Here is a 25,742-nt window from a genome sequence, read left to right on the forward strand (position 1 = left end):
ATGTTTTGTTTGCCGCCAAACAATGGCTTTAACCTCGTGAAATGTACTCTTCCTGGACGGGTGCCTACTGCAGTATTGCTCCTTAACAGAACTCTTAGAATGTGATTCATTGAGAACGTAAAGGATTCATGTTCGACCATGATTGTGCCAAATGACTACTTGGCGAAGATATATTCCTAATATTTTATCATTCAGCATGCAGCAACAAAAAACCTGCGCCAGTCCACAAAATAAGAATGAACGCTTTAGTCGAGCGCCTCGCATATCAGATACCCTTTACTCAGCTGAAGAAAGCGAACGGCACATTAAGGACGTTCAGCTTTTTTTGTTGCAGCGTGCTGAATACAAAAAAATGTAGTAGATCATATAATCCATTTCGTCACAAAAGTTGATATTAGAACTTTTTTTTGTTAAAGTTGCGATCATCATTAAATTTTCAACTCGTTTTGAGGAGTTTTTGTTTGATTTTAGAAAGTTTTGTTTAAAACTGTTAATAACAATTTAAATGATTCGAAGATCCCAAATGCGCACCAAAAAATGTTCGATGCCCAGTCAGTTAGACGTTCAGAACTGGTAAATATGGCCATTTTTTTACCCGTTACGGACAACTATATCATATAGCTTCCATAGGAACTATCGGGGAAAAAAGGAAAAAAAAAGATATCTTTGGGGTTTTCTAACATATAACCTCCTATGTTTGGAAATAACATTTTTTAATTGGTTCAGAATTTCGAATTAAATTTTATCAAAAAAATGGTCTAAAAAAAAGAATGAAATAATTATTTTTTTAATATCACTAAGTCAGCAACAATCCTTAAAAAATGCACATGGTGTTACTAAAGTTGATTATTTCTTATAACTGCAAGGGTATACAAACTTAAACTTCCTTTCTTGTTTTTAGACAAATATTATAAATTACCTTCTAGCTTGTAGCATTGAAGTTTAATTTTAATTTAATTGAAGTTTTAGTATTTATAGCTGTTTTCTTGCCAAATTATCTAGTTTTTTTTATATTGAGCTATAATACACAGTAATACAAAAATCGTTTTATTTCGTCATTGACGATGTTAAATTAACAATGTCTTAGTATATATATAAATTGTTCTTAGTTTACTAAAAATCGAAACGATCTTTTCATAAAATACTCATACGGGAACGACCTGCAAGGGTATAGAAACTTCGGTTTAACGAATTACTTAAGGAAAGGTTTCTTGACTTTACAGAAAATTTCCTCGGACTTTCTGAAATGTAGGATACATTTTATTTTAAGTGTAAAAAATTTAAAAGCGGAAAGAGGCATGTATGCTTTCCCTACCGCAGGCTTTTAAGACCAAAGTTGGGCCAGCAAGCCTTTTGTGTTTTTATTATTGCATACGCCTGACCCCAAATGATGAATAAATAACAAAAAGAAACAGACACCCCCACTAGCACATTGAGGAAGATATAGTACAACTTTGAGATATAAAATGAAGTAGTCAAATACTCTGTATGATGTGGAAACCACCACATTGCATACATGCATACATAATGGACTAAGAAAACCCATTCGTAAGGTACAAAAAAGAAAACTTCTTTACACCCTTTCTTCTGCACCTATACATTCTTAGGATATATGAATTTTAATTTTGTTTGTAATACCGAGAGATCTATATATATATATGTTCTTGGAAACGAAACTGCGCTCTTTTATTAATTTTGTTTGTAATACCGAGAGGTTAACTTACACTATAAATGAGAATTCCTTTCTTTAAAAGGGGAAACAATTTATTGTTGACGGTGCTCCCTTGCGACTCGGTAAAAACGAGGTATTTACAGATGCTTGTATGCTCGCGAGGTGGAAACTGACTTTTTCGGGTTATAAAGGGAGCCCCTTTTAAGAGCCTTTAGCTCTTTATTTGAATTTTTCAAAAGTTGGTAACGCAGGGAAAAAGGCATTTCCGACTCTTTACAGTACATAATCTTGACCAGCATCACTAAAAGTGTCAACATTTTTATATCCGTCTGTCCCTTTGTCCGTATAAACACTGACAGTTGGTATTAAGAATGCATGTTCTAGATATTCTTGCTCAGCGGGCACTAGGTTGGTCATGGTGCTACACCCCATGTAACGAACACGAACGAATTTGTGCTCATGACAAAAGTATACCATTTTGCTAGACGCCTCTTAAAGAAGGTAAGCTTAAGGCTGGTTCTCGATTTCTTAAATTACTTCTTCCTTTTTTAATTCTTTTTTACAAAAAGAAAGTTTTTCTTTAAAAATATGAATAATAAGCCGATCCATTTTTGGATAAAACGGTTTTCTCCTTATTTTCAATTTTATTTAGGCGAGTGGCGAGTCTTGCCTGACGAGTTTATGTTTCGACCATGTCTAATGCTCAACCTATTTGACGTATATTGTCGAGTGTGTTGGTAATGGATGAAGATTGATGACGGCGATTGATGATCGTTATTATCCATATTATTGGGTGGGGTGGGTGCTTTACTTGGTGCCGAACAACGTGTTGACAGACCGTATCACACAGCTACTCTTATCCATGGGGAAAGCCATGGTCCAGGTTTTGGATCAACCTTACTTACGAAGGTTGCAGCTTATGTGAGTGCGCCCCAGCTCTTCATTTGTGACCCCATTGTCTGGCAGGAACAATGGGCGTTGGATGTCCCAATACATTGACTGTGTCGCTACTTTGGCAACAAAACATCGACAATGAGCTTCTAATTTGAATGCTATTTCGTCTTTTGTTGACAGAGATTTAATCATCTCTTTCTGGGCGGGTCTGGAGCTGCCTGGCATTTTCCCATCATTAGAGCCACCATTGTTTTCGGGCTTAAATGAGCGCTTTATTATCATGGTGGGTGATGGGTGGTCAGAAGAATGCCCTACTCACTACATACGCGAACGCCACAACAATCTTTTAAAAATTGCGATGCGATTTACAACGGTTTTCAATACTTCGAAGACGGCTTGCCTGACAATCCGAGTCGACTAGTTCAGCTATAAATGCAGTGGTAACAATTTCTTCAAATCATATTTTCAATTCCAATTTCCATTTCCCCAATCTATCCCGAATTTCCTGCCCGAGAGCAACCGTGTGGCAAGATGCGAACGACATGTGGAAGCTTCGTGCGTATCCCGTTTGCATTGCGAACGTTAAATAATTTGTAATTGAATTGACGCCGACGCAGGATGCAGGCTTCAGTGTGTCGGGGACTGTTGAAGGGAAGGGACGCTGAGGTGGAACAAAGTTACAAATTGTCGTGCAAAGAAAGAAAAAACAATTACCCAGCAAACGATGGGCGGTCCAAGATGAAATGCGCTGCTATTGAAGAAGTGAATTCTGTTCCGTGGACCGCAATCTCGTCTCTCATGTGACGCGACCTTTGCTCTGCCTCTGACCAAGACATTTGCACTTGACATTAGCCGCGCGGGTGGGCCAAGGGTTGTTTTGCAGCTTTGTGGGCTTGTATCGTAATTAGAATAAAGCCAGAAGTTGAGTGGCGGTCTTTGCAGCAACCACACCGGCTTTGCCACTTCCACTGACTTTTCTCCCCGGAAAACACAAATCATTTATTTGTATTCTCAAACCATTCAATGACTTGCACGTGCAACTGCATCACCCCTCTTAGAGCACACTCCCTTTTTCGTGTGGAGTTATAAGGGCCATCAGACAAGCGTTCAAGTTATATCCGCTTGCCATTTTTTTACGAAAGGTCCATCCACAAAATCACTGAAAACACCGAAAGGCACAGGTGTGTTTTTATTTAAACAAAAAAGATAAACTTGCAGGATATGGTCATTTGATTTCGATTAACATTTTGCTACAGAAGCTGCACGTCAGACAACTGAGAGCTAGTTTCGAAAACAACCGGTATGTAAAACAAAACCAACTTGGATTTATCTGGATACAGTAAGACAACCCGGTGTCTTAACATTTGCTGAAGGGAGGTGGAAATATGCACTGTTTCTAAGATTACACACCACGCCACCTACCGTCGGTTCCTTTATTTGCCTTTGACTTGTCACAGAATGCTCCGATTCAAAAATTTCTTGTGATATAACCAATGTATCGATTATAACCACAAGATCTTATTTTTACTTTTAAAATACTTTCAAATACGTGGGCTACAGAGAGTTTTTCGACGAATAAAATAAATATACAGATTTAAGCGCTTTAAGCGTTTGTGTGAGAGTGGCATGGCACATATTTTTTAGGTCACTCGATAGGTATTGATGAGACAAACACATTTAAGTTACAATTTTGTTTCTATCATAATAACTGTAGGCGCCTCATTGTGGGCGTTAGGGCGGTCGTGTCACCCCGCTGAAACAAACTTGCGCCGCGCAGGAAGCCCAGGAATCCGCATGCCAGATTTGACTGTTCTACCTTTTATAGCTTCCCAGATCTCAGCGTTCATACGGACAGACAGACAGACAGACGGACATGGCTAGATCGACTCGGCTAATGATCCTGATCAAGAATACAAATACGTTATGGGGTCGGAAACGCTTACTGCTACCTGTTACATACTTTCCAACTAATCTAGCATACCCTTTTACTCTAGAAGTAACGGATATAACTAGCAACTTGTAGTCGCGTGCGTTAGATATACAAGAGTTTAAGTGTTGCTGCAGGCAGAGCGTCGACAGAGGAAATCTCAATACTCACGAATCAGGCAAGTGGCCACCACTGTGGTGAACGCTGTGAACGAAACGTATAAGCCGTGCAGTGCGGGGACAGTTATTAACCGCACACAATTTATATCTGACAAGAAAGGAAGTTAACTTCGGCAAGCCGAAGTTTGTATACCCTCGCAGTTATAAGAAATAATCAACTTTAGTAAATAATTTGTTTCCCGATCGTTCCTATGACATCTATATGATATAGTCGTCCGATTTGATTAAAAAATGTTATATCCAAGCGAAAAAGGTTATATGTCAACAAGAAAGGAAGTTTACTTCGGCAAGCCGAAGTTTGTATACCCTTGCAGACATAAGAAAAAAAAAAAGAAACTTTAGTAAATAGTTTTTATACCCTTGCAGAGGGTATAATGATTTCAGTCAGTAGTTTGCAACGCAGTGAAGGAGACGTTTCCGACCCCATAAAGTATATATATTCTTGATCAGCGTCACAAGACGAGTCGATCTAGCCATGTCCGTCTTTCCGTCCGTCTGTCCGTCCGTTTCTACGCAAACTGGTCTCTCAGTTTTAAAGCTATCGGGCTGAAACTTTTCCAAAAGTCTTCTTTGTTTTGCAGGTAGAATATAAGTCGGAACCGGATCGGACAACTATATCTTATAGCTCCCATAGGAACTATCGGGGAAAAAATTTTAAAAAATTATATCTTCGGTGTTTTTTAACATATAACCTTATAAGCTTGGAAATAACTTTAATTAGTTCTGAATTTCGAATTAAATTGAGTAACGAATGTATGATAGTCCTTTATTTATTCTGATGCTTCTTTCGTGACGATCGATACACCAATCAAAAGTAATGCAAAAACCATGAAAATAAGTAAGAATGAAAACTCTTTAATGTTGAAGGTGCAATCGCCGCTACCTCTTACCTCAATAAGAGGTTATGTTGGTTTATACCAATAATTTTGAAAATCGATTTTGCAAATCTGACTTTGTTGAAGAGTTAAAGCTCTGGTTATATGGAAAAAAAGCTAACGCAAACCGTTTTCCCTGCAAGTCGTGACATACACACTGTGCAATGTTAAAACACCACCATTACTAACGAAATCGTAAATTAATGGAAGCGACATAAAAGGAGCAGTTTATTATTGTAATTGAGTTGAATTTCATTTTAATTTTACGGCATTTTGCTCAGTGAGAAAAAAATAGGTCGAATCAGATTAATCAGTTTTGCATTGTAATTTAATATTTTATTCGCTTGTATAAGATATCATTTTTTATAATTCTGCAAAAAAGCTGAATTATTCAAAAGAAGAACAACAAGCCATTAACTCGGTAAAATGTTGTTTCCCGTTGGGTTTGTTTTCAATATTTGTTTTATCTTTCTCATCATTGGATCTAAGATTTTCTCTAGCAGAACCCGCTATTGATTTTCTGGCGTTGAAAAAGGAAATACTGGAAGAGGCCCCTCGAAAACACTTGTGAAACCTTTTCGCAAACAACAATGCGGCACGGTCTGCACGACAATGCCAAATTATTCAATAAGAAAAGGCTCAACGTAAAGAAAACTTTTTTTACAGTCATCCGCCAGGACTAAGGACTGAGGAGTTAGTCAATGAAGCGATGACACAGCGTGTCATCTGTGTAATTTGCAGCCCTAATGCCACCGGCTCACCTCCTGTTACTCCTCGCTTTTAGTATACCTTATTCCATTCGAATATTAACGGTTTTTGTTACAGCTTTCGGCGACGGGAGAAATCGCCTGGGAATTCGGATTCGTCAACTACGCGGCTGAATGTCTCAGCTGGTGGTTGCGGGATTGCGGTTGCTTCAATTTTTATCAGATTAAGCCTTGTTGGCAGACGACACACGAAGCGTGCCAATGAATTTTAATAGCAATAGCCACAGCAATAGCAACGTCAGTACCAATCTGAACAAAATCTTCGGTTTTCAGGCATTGACAGTTCGATAAAGGTTCGCCACGCATACTTTCTAATAAAATAGTAATAGAAAATGATATTAATTGGATTTTGATTAAACGCCCTTTTTCTACCTTAAGCGAAATGAACGGTTCAGGATTGAATTGCCTTATTGTGTTTTCTATACCTTCAACAAGACCATCATTAGTCAACTAAGTAAAGTGCGAGAGAGATGGAGATATGTAAGCAGCAAAGTGATTGCTCACAATGTTGCACACCTGCGACATCTAGCTTAGAATTCTTTAGGTGCTTGTAGCTTTTTAATGGGTGGTCGGTCAGACCGACTAGTCTAGTGGTGCTGTCATATACAATATGGGTCGGAAACATCTCGTTCACTGCGTAGATAACTTCAGATTTAGCTGTACTCTCGGCAAGGGTATAAAAAGTAAGAAGTGAGTGCTTTCGACTGGGAGCGGCAGGTTGCTGATACGTTATCAACTGGGCCGTTCATGAACTGCAGGGTAACTTCTTTAACATCTTAATTGCCTACCTGTGTGACACACACGTGCGTACAACTTGCTAGTCTCCATGCTCAAACTAATTGCATAGGACATACACGCACTTCACCACCGATTTATTTGCTCTTTCAGGAGTCATTAGCTGCGCAAAGAGAAAGGACATGAACCCTATTCAAAGTCCTCTCCTGAAATGTTACAGGGATATAATAGGGGATATAAAAGATATTTGAGGGTGTTACATGTAGGTGGTTAATTATAATCTTTGCTGTCAAGCACTTGGCTTTCCCAATACACCACATTTTAAGAGTCCCATACCTCTGTTTTTACGCTCCCATAAAAACTTTACTTATTTGTAATAGATATACATATAAACTGTTTAATAATAATTGCATTTTTGTTTTTACTCAAGATAATACTCATTTGTTAAGGAAAATCACATAGGATTTTGATCTAATCGAGATTAGCCTTTATTTTAAGTACACAGAGAAAAAAGCAGTCTAAAGTTTTAAAAAATGTTCTTAAAGTGGTTCTGAAAATTAGTAAAGGGTTTTTTCCTTTCTTGGAACCATGAAAAAATATACTTTCATATTCATACAGAGGAAATATTAGAACAGTACCCTTTTGATTGTTTGTTGTTGTAACCTCAATTTTCACATGTCAATTTTATCATATCAAAGTGATACGAAATAATATCAACTACAAATGTTAATATGAATCCGTATCATATTGATATGAACTCGAATCAATTTAATATGTTTTTTTATGTCAAAAGTAAAATCGAAAAGTGTTTCAAAAAGTATGACCGTGCCCTCGTATTTTTTGTGTATTTGTGGTAATTTGACACATTCTTTTGACTGAATTCCCGCGGTAGCTTTGACTTTCGACGAGAAGATTCCTATTAAAAGTGAGAAATTTGGAGCTGCTTGTGATAGCCATTACTCGTAGAGTAAAAGGGTATATTAGATTCGTCGAAAAGTATGTAACGGGAAGAAGGAAGCGTTTCCGACCCGATAAATTAAACATGTTCTTAATCAGAATCACTAGCCGAGTCGATCTAGCCATGTCCGTATGAGCGCTGAGATCTCGCAAACTGTAAGGTAATAGATTCGGATTTGGCATGAAGATTCCGGGGCATCCTGTGCAGCGCCAGTTTGCTTAATCGGGGTGCCATGCCCACAATCCGCAAAAATCTGTAGCGCCTACAGTTTTTATGATATATATCTCCATTTTCCTTTTGCACCCTTAAGCTGAGTAACGGATATTTGAAAGTCGAGGCATGAAAGAGTAATATGATATTGGACAAGAAAGGAAGTTAACTTCGGCAAGCCGATGTTTGTATACCCTTGCAGTTTTAAGAAATAATCAACGTTAGTAACATGTGAAATTTTTAAGGATTGTTGCTAGCTTCAGTGATATTATTTCATTATTCCTTTGACCCTTTCATCAACAGCTTTATTTTAGAGTCGTCCGATTTTTATTAAATTTAATTCAAAATTCCTAAAAATATAAAAATGTTATTCCCAATATTATAGGTTTATGTCAATAAACACCGAAGATATTAATTGGTTCATATTATTTTCCCACCCATTTTCCGCTTTTTTTCTATGGCAGCTATATGACAATCGTTCGATTTTGATAAAATTTCATTCGAAATTCAGAATAACTAAAAAATATTATTTCCCAGCTTATGTTGAAAAACACCAAGGATATAATTTTTTCATATTTTCCGACTAATTTTCCGATTGTTTTATGGCAGCTATATGATATAGTCGTCCGATTTTGATAAAATTTATTTCGAAACCAATTTAAAAATGTTATTTCCAAGCGTATGAGGTTATATGTTAAAAAACACCAAGGATATAATTTTTTAAATTTATTCCCCGATAGTTCCTATGGGAGCTGTAAGATATAGTTGTTCGATTCGGCTGCTTCCGTCTTATATACTACCTGCAATAGAAAGAAGACTTTTGGGAAAGTTTCAGCCCGATAGCTTTAAAACTGAGAGACTAGTTAGCGTAGAAACGGACAGACAGACGGACTCGTCTAGTGACGCTGATCAAGAATATATATACTTTAAAATATCTCCTTCACTGCGTTGCAAACTTCTGACTGAAATCATGATACCCTCTGCAATGGTATAAAAATAATACAAAATATGAGAAAAAAGATTTTTAATTAGTTCTGAATTTCGAATTAAATTTTATCAATATCGGACGATTATATCATTTAGCTGCCATATGAACAATCGGAAAATTAGTGGTAAAAAATTATGAAAAAATTATATCTTCGGTGTTTTTTAACATATAACCTTCTAAGCTTGGAAATAAAATTTTTTAATTAGTTTTGGATTTCGAATTAAATTTTATCAAAATATTTATTATTATTATTATTTTCCCACCAATTTCCCGATAGTTCCAACGACAGCTATATGATATGATAAAATTTAATTTGAAATTCAGAACTAATTAAAAAATGTTATTTCCAAGCTGAGAAGGATATATGTCAAATAGCACCAAAGCTATAATTTGTTATATATTATTTTGCCACCAATTTTCCGATCGTTCTTATGACAGCTATATGAAATAGTCTTCCGATTTTAAAAAAATTTAATTTGAAATTCAGAAATAATTTTAAAATGTTGCAAACTTCTGACTGAAATCATTACACCCTCTGCAAGGGTATAAAAATGATTTACTCAAGTTGTTTATTTCTATAACTGCAAGGGTATGCAAACTTCGGCTTTCCGAAGTTAACTTCCTTTCTTGTTTAAAATTCTTTTTGCAGTTACTATTAGTTTTGTATTTTAGAGTCAAAACGTATAAGTTTAATGTTAAGAATCGACTTAAATCGTACTTGAAAATTATAGGAATTTGTATATAAACATATCTCCGTTTTACACACGCATATCTGTTTTAAATATTCTTATTCTCATTAGTTTTACTTATTCGAACGTTTTCGTTCAATTCAATGCTCAATTAAACGCCTTTTCAAATTTTCGGTAGAGAACATGAACTTAAATAAAAACTGGCAACTATTGCCAGTTTTGTAAAATGATTGGGTAAAGATATATTTGGTATATTGTTAGAATGCGGTCACACTTAACGTATTTCCATATGCCAAGAAGCGAGGCAGAAAGTTGTCCATAACGTTAAAATGGACACAGCAGGCTTTATTTCCGAAAAAAATTGTATGCAATATTTATTTTTAAGAATCGATTATATAAACGAACTAGCCGAGTCGATCTAGCCATGTCCGTCTGTCCGTATAAACGCTGAGATCTCGGAAACTGTAAAAGCTAGAGGAACTTGGCACGCAGATTCCTGGGCTTCCTCCTGTGCAGCACAAGTTTGTTTCAGCAGGGTGACATTCCCATTCTACCACTGACAATTCGGGAAAGACTGTAGCGCCTACAGCTTTTGTGCTAGAAACAACATTTTATTACCTATGTAAATGTAATGGGTTGGGTAAATGTATGGGTTGACTTGGATGGACTTATAACAAGTTTGCCACGCCCTCCTTACACGACCACAAACCGCCCAAAACTCGGCCACAGTTTCGATGCTAGAAAAAATCTCCCGGCAACCATTTGTTATGTAGCGCTTTACACTATCGCTTTGCTGCTTACTATATCTTCATTTCCCTGTTGTTCTTTTAAGCTGAGTAACGGGTATCTGATAGTCGAGGCACTTATAAATACGTAAAGACGTAGTGAGAAGTATTATTACAAAAAAACATTTTAGGTCTTATATGTCATAACAATTGTGAGAGAAACCCTGGTTCGGACACCAGCTAGATCCAGAGTACTCATAAATTAAAAATTAAAAAAAAAATTTGTTGAACTCGAACCCTGAGAACAAAAAAGTGTCGGGACGTACCATCTGTTCCGCAGAGCCAAGTCTATATGGAAAATTATTCTAGACAAAACAAATCCTTGTTAGGAGAAACTTTTTGAATCAAAATTTAATTTTAGTTTTCAAGACAAGGAACAAAATTTAAAAAAAATTCATTCAAACGGTATTTAAATTATCTTTCCATTGATGCTAAAAGTTAAACGAAGCAAGTTCAAGTTACGATGATATATTTCGTTCTTGTGTAAATACTTTTGACCACCCCTGTATATATTTTATGGGGTCAAACTTCTGACTTAATTCATAATTAGGTAATAATTATAGTTTTAAAATATAATTAAGAGTAAGAATTAATTACCATGTCGTTCTTGAAGACAGAACATTTAGCCTACAACAATTTCGCACAAAGAAATATGGAGTAGGTTATTTTTAATAACTAATAAAAACAAGAAAGGAAGTTAACTTCGGCAAGCCGAAGTTTATATATCCTTGCAGTTGTAAAAAATAATCAATAATTTTATTAAGTTGAATTCGAAGTTCTTAAAAATATTTATGGTTATATGTTAAAAAACACAAAAGATATAATTTTTGTTTTCCTACTAATTTTCCGATCGTTCCTATGGCAGCTATATGATATAGTCGTCCGATTTTGATAAAATTTAATTCGAAACTCAAAACAAATAAAAAATGTTATTTTCAAACGTAGGGGGTTGTAAGTTAAAAAACACCGAAGATATAATTTTTTAATATTATTTTACCATTAATTTTCCGATTGTGGCTATGGGAGCTATATGATAAAGTCGAAATTCAGAATTAATTTAAAAAAGTTTATATCCTAGCTTAGAAAGGTATATGTTAAAAAACACCGAAGATATAATTTTTTCCCCGATAGTTCCTATGGGATCCGATCCGGCTGGTTCCGATTTATACACTACCTGCAGTATAAAGAAGATTTTTGTTAAAGTTTCAGCCCGATAGCTTTAAAACTGAGAGACTAGTTTGCGTAGAAACGGACGGACAGACGGACATGGCTAGATCTACTCGTCTTGTGACGCTGATCAAAAATATATTTACTTTATGGGGTCGGAAACGTCTTCTTTACTGCGTTGCAAACTTCTAACTGAAATTATTATACCCTCTGCAAGGGTATAAAAATGCTCTATGTAAATACGGATTTGCACTTTGTCAGAATAGGCGTACATCGTAGAATTCCAAAACAAACCGGAAATACGTTTGATAAATTTTCTGAAAATATTCTACATTAATCAAATTGTGCTAACCTTGCAAAGCCATTGCAATATCATAACATGACAACCTCTCCGCTGAACGAGCTTGACAACTCGGGATGGTGGAGGAGAATGAGGAAGAAGTAGTATATAAATATGCTTGTATGTGCGCGTAGAAATATGCAGTCGTAGAGCTAGGGAGTGCTACTTCTGGGGAATAGAAATGGGAAGAAAAGGCAGAGTTCTATTTTTAAAAGAAAAATTTATGAATGAAAACAGAAACAGAAAATCATACCGCAGAAGAAACGGAACACATCTGAACACATATCTTCATATATAAGACATCTTTGCGAACTTTATTTCTATCTTGCGCCACAAAAACTTTCCGAATATCTTTATGCTATTAGAGACAGATAATTTAAAAGATTAAAATAACCTTTAAAGAAATAAACAAAAATATGTTAACACAAATCAAGTTAGGAATTTAATAAAAAACAATATAGAACGTTGTATCCGAGTGTCCGTGAACCAGATAGAACCAGAAGTGGTAGAGTGTGACAGATGCCTGGGCTTCCTGCGCAGCGCAAGTTTATTTCAGCAGGGTGCATCGCCCACTTTAACGCCCCCAGTTTGGGAAAAAATGTAGCGCCTTTAACTTTTACGCTAGAAACGAAATTTTAACTGTCGATACCTATCGTTTCGTCAAAACATTTTTCCACACCCACTGGTAACGCTTACAAATGGCCAAAATGCCTAAATCTGTCTGTCGCACACATACCATATATTCAATAGCTGGTAAATGACGCTTTACAATATCGCTTTGCTGCTTATAAATCTCTATTTCCTTTTTGCTCCCTTAAGCTGAGTAAATTATTAAAAACTTTACATTTTTCAGTAAAGTTCTACTGTATGTAGAAAAAAGTAAAAAAGCTAGACGTTTTAGAGCTTCTTCAGCTTATTGTTTCAGCAAAGTGCCACGCCCACTTGGATGACCATAGCACTAAATTATATGGCAAAATTATTGAAATCGGACAATTCGTTTTACCCGTTACTCGTAGAGTGTATTTATTTAGTCGAATGTAAAAGCGTTACTCGTCATAAAAGCCACGACCCCTCACCTCGTTTAGAGGTGTTTTTGTTTTGTTTGATATCGTAAGTTTTTGTTTTAAAAGCTAGCTAAGTGGGAGTGAGTAGTAAGTGTGACTGTGAAAGTTTGAAATTGGCATGCAGATCCTTGTGGTTTTTGGACAGCGCAAGTTTATTTTAGCAGGATGCATCGTCCTATCAGAAAATAACGCCTACAAACGCCCACACACCCACTCCCTAGCGCCAACATTTTTGAAGACTTTGAAAAAGTGTAAATGCCAATTTATTTTTATATTCAATATCTATATCATGCCAAAAATGGTCGAAATCTGACCATCAATAGGGTTTTTTCTTAGAGGTAATGAAGAAAAAAAGATCGGCTACATGTATGTTTTTCCATTTCAAAGGCACATAGAGGAAGATTGACGTATTTTAAGTACTTAAAACATTTAATTTCATTAAAAATATTAACAGAATATTTATATTTTTGTTATTTTTGTTGGTGGTGATGGTGTGATTGTGGCGGTCTTAAACGTGGACAGATTTTGAAAACTAAGTATAAATATACGAATACAAAAAAGTGTATTCCTGGCTGGAAAACTTATAAGTGAGAGCCACATCTGGGGCTATCATCTACCGTTTTCGATAAGCTTCTCTTTTTAAGCAAAAACAAACATGCAAATAATACGGAACATGTATAAGGATAGTAAAATAATGATACAAAGTAAGGATTGTAATCAAAGGACAGTAATGTAGGGACATGTAGCGATATTTTTCCCCAAAAACATAGAAAACATCGATATAACGTCGATCAACATCGATATAAAAATCTAGTGAAGATCGCATGTATTTATGTATTGTATTTATTTTTTCAAAATCTGTTATGCGAGTGCATAGTTTTAGTTTTTGCAATACAATCTACGATTACAATCGATTTTTATTCCTTCGTCTATCCACAGTAGTCGGAGTTGCCGGCGTGGCGGATAATAAACTTGCGGTGAATCTAAAGTTAAACTCCCACCCCGCTAGCTCACATTGTTTATCAGATTACGCCAATATTAAGACAATATTATAACAATATTAAGCGTTATATAAGTAATTTGACTAATGTTTAAAATATAATTGCCTTGGACTGAATTTTTGGTACAGAAAACTACCATTTAAAGCGAAGAGCTCATTTGACTTTAAAAGAGTCCACCCTATTGTACATATTTACTATATTAGATAAATGTAATTTGCCGTCATCTCAAAAAGCGAATAATCTATATATATGTGTGAGTGCCATAAACACTGGCACATGCAGTAAATGAGACCTATATAAATATAGAAAACTAAAAAAAAGATGAACAATATACTATCCCAACGCTTCATATAGATTATTGCACGTACAAAACCTATATAAAAACTTTTTTATATATGTAAGTACAAAATCCGTGAAAGGCGCTCGTCTGCTTTGCCACCCATTTCCATCTTCCGTCCATTTCTGAAGAATCTGTAAGCCAATTCATAGAGTGGGCGAAAGAAAAAGGAAAAATCTCTAATAAAAATTGATCAGCCAGTTCATATTTTATACACACGACAACATAAAAATGCTGAACTCATCCATAAATGTCATAAAATTCATATATATTGCTGTAAAATGTTCATTGTCATTGCTGAAATGATTTAGGTCAGACCAAATCTTCAAATGCCTGTGTTGGCCTTTCTTATTATCTTATTTATCATTGCCAACATATAAGCAGCTAAATTTGAATATGCGTGTAGCTCCACGTTAACACTACTTTGCATATATACACCCGCTACTCGTAGAGTAAAAGGGTATACTGTGTTCGAAAAAATGTAATTGGTTGAAGGTTGGCAACATTTTTGGTTGGGGCGGACTAAAATGCTGTGTTTGTAATAAACATAATAAGAAAACACTCATTAATATACAAGATAAATCCTCCTCTCCTCTGTCTAATTAGTAATTCAAAATGATGTTGTTTTTTGCCCTATAAAATAAAAATTTTTAACAATAAGATTTTCGTTTAAACTAAAAAAGGCAAGGCCCAGGCTGGATACCTGCACAAGACGTGCGATGGAGATGGCAATATGCAGCAAGGATAGTCCGTTTTCGACAGTTTTCAGCATGAAGATAGATATAGATACTGAGAACAAAATTACATTTACACTTAGTCACAGTGCTAATATTATTCTAAATAAATTGTCGACTCGCTTGTGAGATTTGACCTTATAATACTTGTCACCTACCATACACTCCCCTAATAAATGAATTTAACAACAACAATTTAGCAAGAGGATTGTGGTTTGAGTCTTGCTAGAGTAAGTAAGTCGGATAAATTGTTTTGTTGTTAAAATCATTTATACTCTTAGAAATCTTTCTGTAAAATAGCACTAAAATAAAGGAAATTGTCCTAAAACGGGAGTCAATGGCGACAATAAGGGCAACATGTCTAAAAATAGGTATGAATTGGTCTTACATGTCGGGCGATTTTAAAATATATATCTACGTTAGAGTTTCTTGAATGTAGCACAATTTGTCCCTTAGCCCTAAAATATAAAAAACAAGAAAGGAACTTAACTTTGGCAAGCCGAAGTTTGTATACCCATGCAGATATAACAAAAATAAACAATAATTTTATTAAATTGAATTCAAAATTCTTAAAAATATAAAAATGTATATTCCCAATATTATAAGACAATATGTCAAAAAGCCCCAAAGCTATAAGTTGTTTCACATTATTTCCAACCAATTATCGTCCGATTTTAATAAAATTTAATTTGAAAATCAGAACTAATTTAAAAAAGTTATATTCAAGCTAATAAGGTTATATGTTAAAAACCACAAAAGATATAATTTTTATTTCATGTTTTCCTACTAATTTTCCGATCGTTCCTACGACTATGATATAGACGTCCGATTTTGATAAAATTTAATTCGAAATTCAGAACTAATCTAAAAATGTTATATCCCAGCAAGGTATATCTTAAAAAACACGAAAGATAAATATTTTTTAAATTCGATCCGGCTGGTCTCGACTTATATACTACCTGCAATAGAAAGAAGATTTTTGGGAAAGTTTCAGCCCGATAGCTTTAAGACTGAGAGACTAGTTTGCGTAGAAACGGACGGACAGACGGACATGGCTAGGTCGACTCGTCTTGTGACGCTGATCAAGAATATATATACTTTATGGGGTCGGAAACGTCTCCTTTACTGCGTTGCAAACTTCTAACTGAAATCATTATACCCTCTGCAAAGGTATAAAAAGTGGACGGCAGTACACGTTGTGCGAAGACAACGAATATATAAAGTCGCAGAACAGAAAATCTGCCATGATGGTCCGTTCGTAATAAGTGATACACCATTCGAAAGATATTAAGATATTAGAAATATCAATTTGTTTGGGAGAAAAAGCGATGCAAGTGTAAAAGGGAAAATTTAGGAAATTGAAGCTGCAGTGGGTATAAATGCCCCCGACCTTTAACCTAGTTTTATTCTTACTGAGAATACGCGTCGAACGACTTCTCATTTGTTATATCCCGATGACACGAACAAAAGTAAAAACAAGATTTTTTCATCTTTCGAAAATGAAAATGTTGGGCTTGTATGCATCCCAGATTAGTTTTAGGGTTTCGGGAACCCCATGGGTATATAAGGTAGATCGAGTTAGAAAAGTTGTTTTAGGACTTTTGGAACACACTAGCTTAGCGGAAAAAAAACCAGAAAGGAAGTAAGCTACGGCAAGCCGAATTTTTTATACCCTTGCAGTTACCAGAAATAATCAACGTTAATAACACTATGCGCTTTAGTTATATTAAAAAAAGTACTTCATTACTTTTTTCGCCGTTTTTTTGATACCTTCGTATATTTTAGAATCTTCCGTTTTTTATTAAATTTAAATTGAAATTCTTAAAAATATAAATAATGATATTCCCAGTTCTTTAAGATAATATGTCAAAAAACACCGAAGCTAAAACTTTTTTCATTTTTTTTTCCCACCAGTTTTCAGATCGTTCCTATGAAAGCTATATGATATAATCGTCCGATTTTGATTTAATTAAACATGAATTTCAGAACTAATTAAAAAATGTTTTTTTTCAAGCGCTGGAGTATAAATATGTTAAACAACATCAAAAATGTAATTTTGTATGCTATTTTCCGATCGTTCGTATGACGGCTATATAATATAGTCGTCCGATTTTGATCACATTTATTTTGAAATTCAGAATTAATTAAAAATTTTATTTCCAAGCGTAAATTATATGTCCGTTAAAATTGATTATTTGTTATAACTGCAAGGGTATTAAAACTTCGGCTTGCCGAAGTTAAGTTCCTCTTTTGATTTTAATTAAAAAAATACAAAAGTTTTGATAACGAGTTTTGTGACGACTAATGCTTGTTAGTTCAACTAAACAAATACACTTCCTTAAAGGTGTTTATTCGGAACGCTTCAATAAAATATTCCTTTAATGATAGCACCTGAAATATTTGGATGTAGCACAGAATGAAAACACTTTAGGAAGTGTATTTATTTAGTAAAAACAACAATCACCAATTTAACAAAAATCGGATTACTCCACCATATAGATGTCAAAAAGATGGTCTAAAAAAATAATTAAATACCTTTTTAAGCCAGCAACAATCTTTCAAAATTTCACATGGTGTTACTAAAGTTGATTATTTCTTATTATTGCACGGGGTATACAAACTTTGCATGCCGAAGTTAACTATCTTTCTTGTTTTAGAATACTTTATACTTTTACGAAATTCTTAGAATTCAAGTTTCTAATTGTTTATAAGAATTTAAATGATTCCAGGACAATAAAATGGAGTATGGATACGCACAAAAAAATCAATGATTAGGCAGTGTTAGATGTACTCAACTAGTAAATGTTGCCATTTTTGTTGATTAATAACTTTAAAGCGCAGCATTTTACAACAAATTTTTTTATGTCAAAAGTTAAGAAATCCAAAAGGGATCCACTTTAAAGTTTAAGCCGAAATCGTTAGAGAAGTTTTCGAAAAGTAGTTCAAAATTAAGCTATCTAAAGCGGTTTTCTTGCCGTACTAGCTAGTTTTTCCAAAAGTGTAAGAACTAATGTTTCTAATATTGAGCTGTTTAACATCGCCTAGATTTTTCCGGACGCCTAAAAACCGTTAGAACTAAGCTGACAAACAAAATTTAATTTTCATATTGAGAAGTCCCCCACAATCTTGTTTTGCGTACTACTTTTGAACGGAGCATACGAATTTGACAGTTGAGGTGTCTTTGGACGCGTATTTTATGTAAGAATACAAATAGATAAATATTAATTTTTCCCAAGCCCAAACCTTCTTCCTCCTGGTGCGATTCGTCACTGCGAGGACTAAAGACCACAGTGATAAGACTCCCTTGTCCCTAATTTGGTCCATATTACCTTAATTTACCTCAATTTTGTTGAGTTTAATGCCATTTTTCGGGTGTAAATTTTTATTGCTTTCAATTCTGTTTTCCGTAAATATCCGCCAAAAAATTGTACATTTAATCGAAATATTTTTAATGTATTTTTGTCGGATTCAGAGCGCTTAATTTGCATAATTTAGGTAATCATTAGGGATAAACCTATGTGTGAAATATACTTTTAATGAAGACCTTTTGAACTTCTAAGGTAAAAGATAGTATCTTCCATTGGGGCTATTCATTGCGAGGCGATGTGATTGTCTTTTTAAAGCCCATATTGGTGGCAACTACCCTAGGACAGCAAACTCAAACCGGAAAATTCAGAATTCATTAGATCTTTTGCGCATTGACAATAACAAGCAGCCCATCATCATCGTCAATCATCCCCTTCTTTTCAGCGCCGCATTGGACAGATAAACATCACATTAGCGTGATTCCAAGCCGATTAGCTTAGTTAAGCCGGAGTCTGAACCCGAACTCCGCCAAAGTTGCTTATTCATTGACAGCTACAGCTGAAAATATGCTACCTCACCGTTACTCAATGCATACAGTAATTCCCGGGTGACTAATAAGTACACTCCATCTGGGTGGTAGTGAAGCATGTGCATAATTTCTTTGAAAACTTTCACGGTGTATGTGAAAACGGCTTGAAAAGAGGTTTTCAAGTTTATATTTTATGAGTGAGCATTGAGTACTTAGTGTTGATTTGTGTTTCTGCTGGACCAAATAATTTAACATTACGTGTTGAATTATTAAAATAATCGATTTGATCAAATATTTGTGAAATCGAAGGTACAATTTATCATTCACTTTTAAATTTAAAAATCAACTAAAGTATGTCGTATTAGGACCGCTAGCCGAACGCTGAGATCTAGAAAACAAAAAAAGCTAGGAAGAGATTTGGTATGCTTATTCGTGAGGTTCTGGGGCAGCGCAAGTTTATTTCAGAAGGACCCTCCCCAGGACACTCCCCATTTTTGAAGATTTAAAAAAGAAATTTTATTTTGATTATCAGTTTTTATCTTCATGCAAAAAATTGCCGAAAGTCACTAAAATGTTACAAGGAAACGAAGGAATCTACGCTTTACAATTGTTAATTGTTGGACTCGTCGGAATGTGAGTAAGAGGTATGTAAAAAAACGGTTCCATCCATACTTTCTGTATATCGTTGCGACCTTATGAGACCCGGGAAACCATAAAAGGTATGAAGTTGGGATTTACAGGTGCTAGGGGTTCCTGCCCAGTATAAGTTTGGTTCATCCCAGTGCCGCCTCAAATGTTTAAAGATTTTGTAAAGTTATTTTGTGTCACTTATCAATCGATAAAATATGACCGCTCTGAACACCTGTATAAAAAGGCGACTTTTTAAATATTCTTCCTTCATCCAGGGACTGCATCAAAGTCACGTAGTAAGTGTAAGGCAGCTGTTGACAAATTACCACGTACAATGTAAAAGAAGTAGTCACGTATACCGAAAAAATTAAATTAATATATTTATAAAAATACATTTCAGTGTTGTTCAACTATTTATATTTGTAACATTGTGCCCTTGACAAACATTTTATTTTTTTTTAAACTCCAATAATAATTGAACGTGAAATCCCATTTTTATTTGAAATTTTTCAACGACTGAATAAGTTTTTTTATTCTTTTATACGCCGCTTTTATGTGCCGCTTTTAATGTAAGTCCTAGTTAGTGCTTTCAGTTTCTTTCACCGTTTGCGCAGGTTTGAATAGCCTTTGTATTTTTCTCTTCATTCAAGACTCTAACAATAAGCTTTTCTTTTTACTGACTTGTATTTCCTCCCTTCGCTCCTCCCATTAATCTGTATCTATAGCTACGGAATTCTGAAATCTCAGGAATGTATTCAAAAAGCTTAAAGTAGTCCATAATTTTACGTGATAAATGAAAAAGAAAAGAATAACTATATCTCAATCCCCCTAAAAATTTCGTAATCAAAAATTAGCCGTAAGCCCACAAATGTTTTTCTTTTCCTTTCAACTGTTAGCGAAGTTAAACTTTCAGTTATTAGAAAATCCATTTTTGTTCCCGTGGGACTTATGGTGGCCAAGCGTTGAAAGTGTAAAAGTAACAAGAAAGGAAGTTAACTTCGGTAAACCGAAGTTTATATACCCTTGCAGTTGTAAAAAATAATCAATAATTTTATTAAATTGAATTCGAACTTTTTAAAAAATATAAAAATTTATATTCCCAATATTATAAGATAATATGTTAAAAAGCCCCAAAGCTATAATTTGTTTCATATTATTTCCCATCAATTATCCGATCGTTCCTATGATAGCTATAGTCGATATAGTCGTCCGATTTTAATAAAATTTAATTCGAAATTCAGAACTAATTATAAAATGTTATTTTTAAGCTAATAAAGTTATATGTTAAAAACACCAAAGATATAATTTTCATTTTATGTTTTCCGACTAATTTTCCGATTGTTCCTATGGCAACTATATGATATAGACATCCGATTTTGATAAAATTTTATTCGAAATTCAAAACCAAATAAAAAATGTTTTTTCCAAGCGTAGGAGGTTATAAGTTAAAAAACACCGAAGATATAATTTTTCAATATTATTTTACCACTAATTTTTCGATTGATCCTATGGGCCTATCCTATATGATATAGTCGTCCGATTTTGATAAAATTTAATTCGAAATTCAGAACTATTTTAAAAATGTTATATCCAAGCTAAGAAAGTTATATGTTAAAAAACACCGAAGGTATCATTTTTAAAAAATGTTTTTCCCGATAGTTCCTATGGGAGCTATAAGATATAGTTGTCCGATCCGGCTGGATCCGACTTATATACTACCTGCAATAGAAAGAAGACTTTTGGGAAAAATTCAGCCCGATAGCTTTAAAACTGAAAGAAATTATTATACCCTCTGCAAGAGTATAAAAATTATATCTTTGGTGTTTTCCTTCTAAGCTTGGAAATAACATTTTTAAAATTTTTAAGAATTTCGAATTCAATTTAATAAAAATCGGACTACTCTAACATATAGATGTCAAAAAATTGGTCTAAAAAAGAATGAAATAATTTTTTTATTATCACTGAAGTCAGCAACAATCCTTAAAAATTTCACATGATGTTACTAAAGTAGATTATTTCTAATAAATGGAAGAGTATACGAACTTCGGCTTTCCGAAGTTACCTTCCATTCTTGTAAAAAACTGTGCGCGCTTTCCTAATATAGTTTTATGACTTGGAACGGCACGGCACGCTGCAATTCAATATGTATGTGTCGAATGAAGAAGAAAAAGAAAAAATGTAGAAAGTGTATTTATTTAGTATTTTCGTCACAAAAGGTAATATTAGACATTTTGATTGTTAAAGGTGCGATCGTCACTAGATTATGTAACTATTTATAATCTTATTCTGCACTCATTAAAATTTTTTAGATGATGGCTCAAAACTTACCTGACAAAGTAATCGACTTTGTATTATTTGAAGTTGTTTAATCATCTCTAGATCGGAGCGTTCCTTCTCATTTGTTTGTTCTTCCTCAGGAGGCGGCATATCGGCATATCGGCGGTCTCTGTAAGATTTTGAGATTATTAGCAGATGTTTTCAAACAAAATATGGGAGAGAGCTATAGTCGACAGCCAACAATCTTTACATCAAGGCACCTTAGTATTACAAGTTTTCGACTATCTTGAACCTTTTACCCAAGTAAAATCTTTTTGATTACACTCAAGTAAAATCGCCACAATAAGGGGCTAATAGTAAAATGTTCTTGATTTTATGGTATTTTTGTTTTAAATTAAACAACTTACTTTTTAATAAAATCGTCTTAATCGCAGCGACAATAAAACTCACGACACTGAGGTATCATTTGAAAGTTATACACCCAAACACCTACACCTACTTTTTATGAACAATGAAAATTTTATAACGAAACATGTTTTTATTGTAGACGTTATTTCTAGAGAGAAAGTGTATAAGGAAGAAGGAAGCGTTGGGGCCACTTAAAGTTGATATATTCTTATCAGGTTACTAGCCGAGTATGAACGCTGTGATCTTGGAAACTACACTGGTCAGCATAAGTATTTTGACGATAAACACGAAAGGAAGTTATCTTCGGCAAGCCGAAGTTTGTATACCCTTGGTATATCCGACTTTGATACACTTTAATTCGAAGTTCAGAACTAATTAAAAAATGTTACTTCCAAGCTTAGAAGGTTATATGTTAAAAAACACCAAAGATATACATTTTTCATATTTTCCGACTATTTTTCCGATTTTTTATGGCAGCTATATAATATCGTAGTCCGATTTTGATAAAATTTAATTCGAAATTCAGAACCAATTAAAAAATGTTATTTCCAAGCGTAGGAGGTTATATGTTAAAAAACACTGAAGATATATATTTTTTTAATTTTTTCCGCGATAGTTCCTATAGGAGCTATAAGATATAGTTGTCCGATCCCGCTGGTTCCGACTTATATACTACCTGCAATAGAAAGAATACTTTTGGAAAAGTTTCAGCCCGGTTGCTTTAAAACTGAGAGACTAGTTTGCGTAGAAACGGGCAGACAGACGGACATGGGTAGATCGACTCGTCTAGTGACGCTGATCAAGAATATATACTTTATGGGGTAGGAAACGTCTCCTTCACTGCGTTGCAAACTTCTGACTGAAATCATTATACCCTCTGCAAGGGTATAAAAATATCTACATGATTTATGAAAAATTGTTTTTAATTCAATTAAATTGCCTTTCCACTGATATCAAAGTTTACAAGAAATAAGTCTAAACTACGAGTATATTTAACTTTTGTTTCATCAAACTAATTAAGCATACCGTTTTAAAAAAAAAAGAAGAAAAAGCGGTATAGTCGAGCGCCTCGACTTTCAAATACCAGTTACTCAGCTTGAGGGAGAAGTATAAAAATGTAGATATGTTAGCAAAGAAATATTCTAAAGCACCACCTACCGGCTATTTTGGTATATGTTATGTGGGCGGCAGACAATTTTAAGTGTTTTAGCCGTTTGGGGGCGTTGGAGTGGGCGTGGCAAATATTTTTTAGATCAATCGAAAGGTTTTAATGAGACAAATACATTTTAGCAAAAAATGTCTAGCATGACAACTGTGGCCACCACAGTTTTGGGCGGTTTCTAGAGTAAAAGGGTATACTAGATTCGTCGGATAGTATGTAACAGGTAAAAGGAAGCGTTTTCGACCCCATAAAGCAAATATATTCTTGATCAGGATCACTAGCCGAGTCGATCTAGCCGTGTCCGTCTGTCCGTCTGTCCGTCCGTCCGAACGCTGAGATCTCGGAAACTATAAGAGCTATAATATTCATACTTGGCATGCAGATTCCTGGGCTTCCTACGCAGCGCAAGTTTGTTTGCGGGGTGCCACGCCCACTCTAACGCCCACAAATGGCCAAAACGCTTAAATCAGTCTGCCGCCCACATAACATCTACTGAAAAAGCCGGTAGGTGGAGACCTAAAATATCGCTTTTTTGCAATATATCTTCATTATCCTTTATTTATTTATTTAGAAAATGTCTTCCGCTTAACTTTACCGCGATCTTCAGTGATATGAAAATCAAAATGATTTAATTATATCTCTGACTTTTTCTATGACAGCTATATGTTATAGTGGTCAGATTTTTATATATCTTAATCCGAAATTCTTAAAAATATAAAAAATTATATTCCCAATATTATAAGATAATATATCAAAAAACACAGAATTTATATTATATATATATTATATATATAGTCGAGCGCCTCGACTATCAGATACCCGTTAATCAGCTTGAGGGAAAAAATAAAAACTTAGATATACAAGCAGTAAAGAAATATTATAAAGCGGCACCTACCGGCTGTTATGGTATATAATATATATATATATATGGGCGGCAGACAGTTTTAAGCGTTTTATCTGTTTGGGTTTGTTGAGTGGGCGTGGCAAACATTTTTTTAGGTCAATCGATAGGTTTTGATGATTCAAATACATTTTAGTTAAAAATTAGGCGCTAAGATTTTCGCGAATATATATACTTCATGGGTCGGAAACGCTTCCTTTTGCCTGTTACAGACTTTCCGAGGCATCTAGTTTACACATTTACTCTACAAATAAAGGGTATAAAAAACCATAGATATCATTTACAAAATTTTATTTTCCGATTATTCCTATGGGAGCTATCGGATGGTTCCGACTTATATACTACCTGCAAAAGAAAGAAGACTTTCATAAAACTTTCAGCCAGATAGCTTTAAAACTGAGAGACTAGTTTCGTAGAAACGGACAGCCAGATTGACTCGTCTTGTGATGTTGTTCATGAATATATATACTTTATGGGGTCGGGCGCTCCTGCACTAGCATTATTTTTACAAAAGTATTAATCTGTATGAAAAAATAAAAACTGCTATAATTGGGGTGTTGCCATGGGCGGTGGCATCGACTATTATATATACCCAATACTGAGCCAAGGTGAGTGGAGAGGAATGGATATATGCTTGCAGAAAATCGGCTGTTTTTACTAACACGCCACCTATCAGCAGCTAGCATATATTGCCCCCTACCGTCTATAGGCTTGTTGGTGTTTTGTTTTTGTACGATTAACTTATCTTGGTCATATTGACCATTACCCATTTATTTATTACGAGATATTTGGTCAATTAGAAAAATTAGTATTTTATTACGTTTTCCCTGATTTACTTTTAGCACTTTTGTGAACCAATACTAAAAATTAAATTATTATAAGAAATATTGTCTCTAAAAATTACGTTTTACACCAAATTTGTAAGTCGTCATCTTATACAAACGTGAGGCAACACGGCGAAACCCCGATTGGGTTAGAGATTTGACTTCTTTTTTGTGATATAGGGGTCCAACTATATCAGGAATTACCATCAACATTCTTGGATTCAAGATGTTATTTTGTAAGCTAGTTTTGTTGACACCGTTCATAAAATGTGTATGTAGTCTCAGAGTTCTATACACTTTTTGTAATAAGAAATAACTAAAATACAAAAAATAAGAGAATCAAACGAAAATCTACATGAAATGTAATGTAATGTTTTTTTTTT

At 34.6% G+C, this 25,742-nt stretch overlaps 1 protein-coding gene across 3 annotated transcripts in view; it reads right to left on the reverse strand.

Annotated features, from left to right (window-relative positions):
* Positions 1-25,742, reverse strand: part of LOC108036010 (transcription factor Sox-5) — a 63,370-nt gene that overhangs the window by 15,108 nt on the left and 22,520 nt on the right. For all 3 annotated transcript variants that reach the window (XM_017111921.3, XM_017111922.3, XM_050886850.1), the window contains one exon: positions 22,116-22,233. In XM_017111921.3, the coding sequence (XP_016967410.1) occupies positions 22,116-22,233 (118 nt within the window). The remainder of the gene's footprint in view (positions 1-22,115; positions 22,234-25,742) is intronic.

The sequence above is a fragment of the Drosophila biarmipes genome, chromosome 4 (genome assembly GCF_025231255.1).
Source record: "Drosophila biarmipes strain raj3 chromosome 4, RU_DBia_V1.1, whole genome shotgun sequence".
NCBI lineage: Eukaryota > Metazoa > Arthropoda > Insecta > Diptera > Drosophilidae > Drosophila > Drosophila biarmipes.